The 9581-nt window shown below is 42.5% G+C and overlaps 2 protein-coding genes across 5 annotated transcripts in view; both read left to right on the forward strand.

Moving 5' to 3' along the window:
- The window catches only part of dock11 (dedicator of cytokinesis 11), a 53536-nt gene extending 53003 nt beyond the window's left edge, over positions 1–533 (forward strand). For 2 of the 4 annotated variants that reach the window (XR_004212900.1, XM_031851416.1), the window contains one exon: positions 343–418. Coding sequence is in view for 2 of the 4 variants with exons in the window: in XM_031851413.1 (XP_031707273.1) it covers positions 343–432 (90 nt within the window). In the remaining 2 variants the exon portion in view is untranslated. Of the gene's footprint in view, positions 1–342 lie in introns of all 4 variants that reach the window. The other 2 variants (XM_031851413.1, XM_031851414.1) reach the window with 1 other exon arrangement.
- Positions 534–2594: 2061 nt separating this feature from the next.
- On the forward strand, positions 2595–8936 carry LOC116385724 (interleukin-13 receptor subunit alpha-1-like). The gene is made up of 10 exons (XM_031851417.1): positions 2595–2998; positions 4281–4417; positions 4948–5104; positions 5207–5309; positions 5574–5740; positions 5892–6025; positions 6130–6271; positions 7155–7245; positions 7672–7756; positions 7833–8936. The coding sequence occupies exons 1-10, from the start codon at positions 2926–2928 to the stop codon at positions 7929–7931; spliced, it is 1188 nt and encodes a 395-aa protein (XP_031707277.1). The 5' UTR covers positions 2595–2925; the 3' UTR covers positions 7932–8936.
- Positions 8937–9581: the final 645 nt, after the last annotated feature.

Below are 9581 nucleotides of genomic sequence, written 5' to 3' on the forward strand. Positions count from 1 at the left end.
AAAGAACGTGTGCAAACCAGCCAGACGTCAGAGAAATACTTTCGAGTTTTAAAAAAACAAAATAACGCGAGGGCAACATGACTTTACATGTAGCGACGAGGACACGCTCTTGTTAGTAGTGACGTCATTTTGAAATACTTTCAGAGCTTTGTTTTGTTTTGCACTTCATTGTACAAACAACAGTTACTAACTACATTCAGCGTCTATTTCATGTTGATCCACATCTCACCGTGTGAGGAGTTCTCTACGTGTGTGTGTGTGTGTGTGTGTGTGTGTGTGTGTGTGTGTGAGTGAGAGAGAGAGAGAGAGACCCCTGTGAACTGTGTTTTGCTTTGATTCCAGATCTACCAGGAAGATATGATGCGCTCGCTGTTACAAAACTCCCTCCATGTGTTCCGTGCCATCAGCGGGACGTCCACCAACCTGGGCTGATGTCTGTCCCACATGCACACCCTCTCACTTCTCCCCTAAGGACCTGAACCGGATGAGGGGGTGGATCCCAGTTTCACGTCTGCCCAGCTACGCTTGCCAAACCCCCCCCCCCCCCCCCCCCCCCCCCCGTTTCGGAGAATGTATCGCAGCAGCACCAACGAAATGTCAGCGTGTCAGGTTTAGGCGTTGTGCTGAGTCATGCCAGGTTGCACCTTTTTTTTTCCTCCTTTGTGACAATCTGCAGGATAGACTGTTGTTTTTTCAAAGGGAGACACTGTGCTAAAGCAGTATTTTCTTTCCTCCTGTCCTCTCTCTCTGCATCGTTGCCCTTCAGATCTATGCAGGACATCCTCCATAATTCGTTTTTTACTACTCGAGTCGACTTTTAGAAGACAGCGGCATCTTCTCTTTGTACCTCCGTGTTTCGTTTGGCCGGGCTCTTGCCGGCTGAGCAACACGCCAACTCGGCAGCAAAGCATCGAGGTACTCAGTCGAGCCGAGTGGGTTTATAGGCGCACAGTCAGGCCGTGATAAACGGATAAGTGACGTCTAAAGAGCAGCATCTTCAAGCGAGCGCCAGGCCACAGTTACTGCCCTGTTTGTCGTCGTGACAAATGCCTTCTCAGTGTGTTCCAAAGTTAAAGAAAGGACACACCTCAGGGTGATAAAGCTGCTCTTAAGAAGGGTTACGTTGTAAATGTAAAAAAAACTAATTATTTTGGTGATAACAATGTTGTATTAGAGGTAATAAATAATGTTTATACCAGAGAAGATGACAAATTCTGTCAGAGCTGTAGTACAATCAGTGAAACAAAATTCTCTATGTGGGCTCATTTTATGTGAACGGGACACGCCGATGACAGCGGTGCGATGGTATTGACTTCAGTACAGTGAGCAAGTGAAGAGCTCCTCTCATTAAGATCCAGTGCCTTTGTGCTTTGCCTTCTGAAGAGACTCCCCCATCCCCCAGTAATAAGACCTTCATCACGCGCTGGTTAGTTACAGTATTTCACAAGTGCTACACTGTAATTAGCAGATAAGATGAATAATATTTAAGCAAAATGTACATAATTTGTTGCCATGCTGTAAAGTGAATTCTGCATCCTTGTATGTTTGTACGTACTGTATCTATATTTGTAACATTTTGGACTTGTCAGTCCAAAACTGTCCTAGCAGAGAAATTTTTCTTTTTTTTTTCTTTTTTAATTGCGCTGTATAGTGAAGTGTGGCTGCTTGTCAAAATGACTTTGTAAAGACATTTTCCAATAAAACCTGGAGAGAAAAACTATGATGATCCTTTCATTCTTGACTGAGGAGACAGTGGATGACAAACCAGTTTCACCACATGGTCCATTTAGTCATCGTCTCCCTCTCAGATGTTGCCACGTTGCCATGGAGTTTAATCCACACTTTGAAGCTAACATAAACAAGGAATCCTTAAAATGCTGTTTTCCATGACATCTGGACAACTCCACCTATCTCACGATAGATTTTAAAAAATTAAATAAAAAAATCCCATCCAGTGTGACGCTGATTTCTGGAGTTGGCCTTTGAAATTATGTCATCCCTGCAGCACTTTATAGGTATAAACGTTGTGTTGCATTATGGGTAGTGTAGGATCCAGCATTTATGGAGCTTGACTCATACTACAGGGCTGAAAGCTAGGATATATTGGCCTCTGCTGCGTTGACTTTTACCTTTCTTTTGTTAAATAATGTCCCCTTGTGAGCCAACTTTATCACTAACCTTGTACAAAATTGCTTAAGTACTCCTTTAAGATTTCCAGCTATTTGGGACAAACACATAAAATGTATGTATTTTTGTAAGTTTAAAAAATAGGTAATTTATACAGTAGATCAAGCTTGTCATTCATCTTTAAGTGTAGCAGAAAACAACACAGATGAAATATGGTTCCTCTGTATGTTTCCTCGTGTTAGTACATTCTGTGCCGCTGCATGAAGCCATTAGCAGTTAATCAGCTTATCGATTAACAAACTCATTTGGAGCCTGACGACTTCCTGGAGACGCGGATGGACACTTGTGGTTTTCTGACATTATGCTTAGGATCTCAAACTCTGCCTCGGTCAGGAGAGCCACGCGGGCAGCGTCTTTTAACGTCGCACTCTTTGACACTCGTGTTTTTTTGCGGACTGCCGGGACGTCTCCGCGTGGGACACCGGTACTGTTGGGAAGAGGTTGGACGTTCCCACTGGTCTCCTGTCATCACAGCCTGTCCTCCCACTCTCACAGAGACTCCGCCCCCGCTGTTCCCAGTAGACACCGCGAAGCCACCCAGAGAGACCGTCAAGGTGCAGCCGGTCTCTCCCTCGCTTCCCTGAGTGTGTGCTTTTATCCCCCGTTTTCTTTTCCACCGTATACTTCATAACGTCTGTATTTGCCTGTGTTGTGACATTAACTGTCACCCGGTATTTTACTGAGGGGAGTAAATTGGAGTTGACGCGCCTCCAGACGGGATAACCAACGGAAGACAACATGGCTTTCACTGTGGAATTTTTCACCTTCCTGACATTTACCGCCGTCATCATGGTTCACCACTGTAAAGCAGGTAAATACTCTATTACCCAGCATCCTCGTCATAATTAGAGCGTAATTAAGCTTGATAAATTAAGGGCTTTAGTAGACAACGCAGCTGATACCAAAGTCCAATTAGTGACCTTTAATGACGTACCTTTAACCCTATTTATAGTGAGCTGTTAAACTGTGACTTGTCATTCTGGATGTTTGGATGATGTTGGGATGTTTGTTTGCTACTATTTTAATGACCCAACTATGGTCCATGTAGCGGCGGGTTTTGGGCTACCTGTCCTGTAAGTAGAGTATGTACGCACGAAGATAAATACTTCAAAGACACTTTTCCCGTCGAGTTTAAATGAAAAATATAAATCTTTTTATAAGTTGTTTTTTTTTTTTACCTTGTTTTAAAATTGCGTTAAGCCTGTTCCGATGTGGTTGCGCCACTATGTATTCATTACCACAAAATGGTCGAAATTCTCTGCGGTGGAATAACATGAACGAAAGCTGAAGTTTTAAACCTCTTATGGAATATGTTGAACATGTGTCTATGGTGCAAAAAACGTTGGCAAGTTTGTAAAAGTCGTTTCACAAGATTGAACTGAAACTTTCATGGACCTGTTTCCAGGACGGAAAACCATTTGCCGTGCGATTTTTGTATTTCTTTATTTTTTGGGAGGACATTCTAAACAATGGAGGCACCTGTAAACGCATATTTACTCAATTTATCACACTATATTTGAGAAAGATCAAGATACATTTACTGTAATCCCAATTCATATGATTTTCTCTATATCTTGATAAAATAATAGCCCATTTGACCCTACTAGTCGTACCTAAGTTCAGCAAGTCTATTGAGAAAAACGTTTCTGTTGAGTTCAGGTGATTTTATCTGGATTTTCACTACATTGCTACACTGAGATCATTTTGTTTTAATGCGGCCAAAGGAAACTTCTCTTGCGTGAATATAATATGAGTCTATGGTACTTTCACTAAACCCGCGAAGAGCGCTCGTGAGAGATTTAAGAGCCGTATTTCCTCTTAGTCACAGCGCACCAATCAAGTACCGTGCTTGTAAAATAGTCGCGCAACAAAAATACAAAGTGCGTCAGTTTTCAGCCCACTTGACCGCGGTGTACCGTCCAGTTCAGACTCAAACGGAAGTGAATTAAAAAATAATGAAAAAATGAATTCATTGATTATTGGGGCTATTGCTGTTATGATTTTTTTTAACATATATTATTATATTATTCTAACAGTGCCATTAATTCAATCTTCAGGTGACATTGATTCTCCCCTTTTTGTCTCTCGAGCAGCACTCCCTCCACCGACAGATCTGTCCTATGAGTGGGTGGACGCGTTCACTGTGAACGTGACCTGGAAGAAGCCCAGCGGTCTGCAGGATGGGAAGGTCTGGTACAAATACTGCCTGGATCTGGAGCTCCCAGAGAGTGTAGGAAACCTGCTTTATCGGGGTCTCTCTGGGTTTTTGTTTGTCTATTTGTGGGTGTGTTAATGTTTCACGTTATGTAATTTATGTATTTTTCTGACTATTAATTATTATGATTATTTATGCATTGCTTCATTTATTCATTGGTTTATTCATTCACTCTCACTGAGAAGAAAAACAATTTTGGGAGACGGCCGTTGAACGTAGATTATTACGAGGCTCTTTGTTGTGACGCCAAAGCACACACTTAAATAAAATGTCTAAATACAGTAATATATATCACCGGGCCCCGTGCAAGGCCCATTGTCTAAATGCTAAAAATGCAACCACACACTTATACAAACAAACGTTGAATTACTGTGAAATCACAGAAATGTATGTTGTTTAAATATGAGGAGGACAAATAATGTGAAACAAATAAGCAACTTGATGATAAACGTAATTGCAAGCAGACCTCCGTCCCGAGGTGGTTGGAGTGTTTCAATATGTGTTAGCATAACCGTCATTAGAGCCCGTGTTGTTTCTTCCTCCAGTATGTGTGCGTGAAATCGAGAAATTTCTCAGCGACCCTCCTCACAGAAGAGACGGGCTCTAGCAACTGGACGTACTTCGTTTGGACTGTTGAAGAATGTAATAGTCAGAATGAGAGCACCGAGGTGCGCAAAATCATTCAAACCCCTAAACCAAGAGGTAAGAAGCAGACAGCTGTCCGCTGCGTCTGTGACGATGCCCTCAAGTCCTATTTGAATCTTGCCGCTTATAATGTGCCGTCTTTGTTCTTGCACTGCGCAGCTGAAGTGAAGGACATCAAATGTATCATCACCCGGACAAGAGAAATGAACTGTTCCTGGATCCCAGGGAATCCGGCTAACATGCCTCTTAAGCTCTCCTATAGGTGAGAATTACAGCGACAGGAAATAGAGGAGATCCTGTATGTCTCCAGTGATGTGCAGTACAGTTTTAATGGATGCTGTTCTGAGGGGCTAGTTGTTTTCACCTGCCCAGTGAAGGCTTGTTAACACGGGGAACGTTAGTGAAATCATGAAAGAGCTCGGCCCGCACAGATGCTAATGGGCACGAGGTAATCTGTGAGCTTCATGAACATCTCGTGGCGGCTGAAGGAATACTCTCTGATCACCTGCCCATCTTGTCGTTGCAGGATATGTGGACTTACCAAGGAACTTATTAAGCCTTTAAGAGAGTGCAATCGGCCTTACATCGGTGCGGGGAGGTATGGCTGCTACCTGACAGCTGATGGAGTCGAGAATGATACCTGCGTGTCTTTTGAAACTGATACTGGAATGAGCACCTCTAAAATTGCACCAAGTCAGTTTTATTTCCAATAGTTTATTATTTATATCATTGTGCGTTGTTAAAATAAATGTAACACATTTGCTGTTCAAATACTTGTACTGCCAAGTGTAAGTGAAAAACACATATTTATATATATTTTTGTTGTCATTTTACACTTCTTCAGTGATAGATTCACCAGTGTTGAGCGTCGTAAAAGAAGAAGGAGATAAGCTCAAACTGAGCTGGGTGCATCCAAAGATTGGAGTAAATTGCAGCTGGACATACACGGTGTGCTACAAGAAATGCAGTCACTCCGAAGTAAGTAGTTCAATTTAACTGCTCAGCCTAGAATTCGAAAGTCACAAAATTTCTCTACACCGGTCAGATTCCAACACTGTTCTTTTGTTTGCTTCCTGTTTTAGGAGTGTCATAACTACACTACACAGGGAGAGCCTGTGTTCATCCCCTACGATAAAAGCTGCCGCTACGAGTTCTGGTCCAGCGTCAAGACTGATCGCTATTGCAAGACAGTTTTCAGCGAATGCGGCGAAGTCGTATCTTATGGTAAGTGTCCGAACTATTATAGTGACAATGATTTCTCACTTTATTATATGCACTAAAACAAGATCGACATCAAGTCATTCAATGCTGAATGACATATCGAGGAGGACATTTTTTTGCAGAGTATATTTGTCGTAGGATTCACTGATTCGCACGCTTCAATGCTGTACCTTATATTCTTCACCGGGTACTTTCCATATTATTAAAAAAAAAATGGAATAGACATCAACTCGCATCAGGATTTTATCCTGATGCGAAAACGATGTGTCTGGCTGTTAAAGTGTGTCAGAGGTCAAAATGACTTTGTCCCAAAGGAACAGCCAGAAAGGGAGGAAGTGCAAGTAAGAGCCAGTATCGGTTGCCATCGGTTGTTCCCCATCAGGCCTCACTGTTTGTCTGCTTTTCATGTTCTTTTAGAGCCATGTTTGGTGGAAAAAGCATTCTAATCCTCTATTAAACAAAAGTACTAATGCCACACTGTGAAAACACTCCACTGTAAGTCCTGCATTCAAATCTGACTTAAAGTATGAAAAGTAAAAAGTTCCCTCCGTGTTCTACTGTTATATGTGATGGTTCTGGATCAACACTTCATCCTTCAAATGCAAAATCAACCCATCAGGAGCTCCGTGTTTTCACTGCTTAGGAAGAGGTTGAAAAATAGAAATCTGAAAAGTAACACATGACACAGTAAAGTAAAAGTACCTTCAAGTACTGTACTTGAGTAAATGTACTTAGTTACATTCCACCGCGAATGCTTGGATTTTTTTCTGCACGTTGTTTTTTATGAGAAACAAATAAGTTACGTTTGATTGCAACTATTGCATTGGGACTTAGTGTTGCTCACTTGTATGCGGCAACACTTTTCATCTACTTTGAATGACCGCAGGTACCAACGACGAGAAGTTGACCGTGGTCGCCATCGTCCTCCCCATCATCCTGTCCGTCTGCATCTTTCTGTCCTGCTACTGCTTCAGGAGGTACGTTTTGCACACGGCACAAAGCACATTTCACATTTCGCAATCTATTTTTAATGAGTGGATGTCGTAAAGCGTACCTATGTGCAACGACGAAAACATGAGCTCATTGCAACACAGGGACCTGCCTTGCACTGACAAAGCCTCACCCGCAGGCACAGGTAGGGAGTGTTTTAGGTGGAGCTGCAATAACGAGAAGAATGTCATAAAGGTCCACTGTGCTCCAAGTAATTTATGGTATTTAAATATCTCCTGTAGACATTAAAGTGAAAGTGCTCTACTTTCATTAATAATCTGCATCTGAAATGGGTTTTGAGAAGAAAAAAACCACCACCTACCTGCCTGTTGCCGTATTCTAGATATCCCGTTGTGGTGGAGGGAACATTGTGTGCTGGTTTTTCTGATCTCTGCCATCGTGTCTGTTTGCAGGCACAGCTCCATAATCTGCCCCGTCATACCAGATCCTTCAGCCATATTCAAGGAAATGATGATGAACGGAAACAAAGAACTTAAGGTATGTTGTAGGGGTGGAATAAAAAAACGTGCACGCTCTCCCCACACACACTCATGACCCTGTTCTGTTTTTGCAGACCACAGCAGGGAGTCTGTACACGCCGGTGCCAGAGCCCATTGAATCCTGCAAAGTCGACCCCGTAACCGATAACCTTGTCGTCCCGCTGAACTCGTGACACGTACGCTGCAAAAGCCTGCAGTGCAGCTGGACTCGCACTCTGGGCCAATTCCTTGAGGAACGTTGATAAAGTCCGTTGCACATCTGTCGGGTGCGGTGATGGAGTGAGCTGTGCCGACCTGACTCTGTGTCACTGCAGCTAGGGAACAACTTGAACCACTAGAGGTCGGCAAATAACAACATATTCAGCTGCTTTTGGCTAACTCTCTTAAGGCAGTGCAGATGTCCGGCTGCTGAGGCCTGGATAAGGAAATGCACAGAATCTTTGGAGCAGCCTTCAACCATAACAACAATAAAAGGCCACCAGGCTGTGGACCCGGAAATACTAACGGGGCAAGAAAGCCTTCCATGGCCGCACTGTGCTGATATCCTCCCGTTGATCACTGGGAGGGAGACCAGCCTGTGTGCGGGTTGCAGGCCAGCGGAGGCTGAATTTACTGGGAAGTGTCCCAACAGGAGCTGCTGTGTCCCTGGATATCTGCTGCACACATGGAAGAGATGACGAGAGAGTAACAATGGGAAGAGGCTCACGTCTTGCCACCGCAAAAGTCTCGTTTGCAGGAACGACAAGCAATTTCCGGTATGACTGCCGTCATGGCAACTAGACAATGGGCAGGAAGCAATAAGTGGGAAGCACGTACTTCTATAATTGAGTGATCCTGAAACGGTTCATACAGTCAATCTGTCTTCTGAAAATGTGGCCCGTGGTGTTCTGGCTTTTCAACCTTTGTACACAACTTGTTTTGTGAGGACAACATAGTTTAGGCACCTGAGCACCAGTTAAATGGAGAACAGCTTGGCTGTCAGCCGGCTGGTTTTCTGACATCACAGATGCACCCAAATGCAAAATGCCTAATCACCGTTAGTCACACACTCCTTCCTTCCTTAAATCGAAGGAAGGGAGCCGTCTGTTGCTTTGTTACATTTACCAACACTTTTCTGTCGGGTGATTGTTGATGATTCTCGCTGCCTTTTTAATGAAAATAAAGAAAAGTGAAACATGTTTGTGTTGCTTGGTTGTGATTGGCTGCCACTGCCAAGGTAGCAGCTACTCTCCATTACTCTTCGTGGGGCCCACACGAGGAAACGTTACTTTAAATGTGTAATTCAGAATCCTGAAACAAAGAAAACAAACAGCTTCCAGATGTTGTTGGTTGATTTTTGTTGTCAGTGGGCAGGTCACTGCTGCGGGGTGTGTTATTGTTATTGTTTACCATTTCTACTAAAGTAACCCACAAAAATACCAACCCACGCCCTCACAAGAGATTTTAGAGTTTTAGCTACTGGCTTTACTAATGTTACTGACTCATACTAATATCATGGTACTTAATAGATCTGTTATAAAACTGTAGATAATAATAGTGAACAATCCATTTGGCTGGAATTTATCAACATTTCTAATGCAGATTACTTTTTTTAACTGAAAGAAAATGTATTAAAATGATTATAAACATTGCAGACATGTACTCAACCTAATGGTAAAGAGATATGAATTTAAGTAAATAAATTGAAATAATTGAAATTAAATTGAAAAAGAAAATAGAATTTGGAGATTGAAACTTAAAAAATGATAAGACAAAAGAAGAATGAACCATACATTTGACAGTATTATCTCTTTTGTAGGTGTTTATAAGTTTGAGTGTCATAT

This window comes from Anarrhichthys ocellatus, unplaced genomic scaffold (assembly GCF_004355925.1).
Source record: "Anarrhichthys ocellatus isolate YVR2014 unplaced genomic scaffold, GSC_Weel_1.0 scaffold11, whole genome shotgun sequence".
Classification (NCBI taxonomy): domain Eukaryota; kingdom Metazoa; phylum Chordata; class Actinopteri; order Perciformes; family Anarhichadidae; genus Anarrhichthys; species Anarrhichthys ocellatus.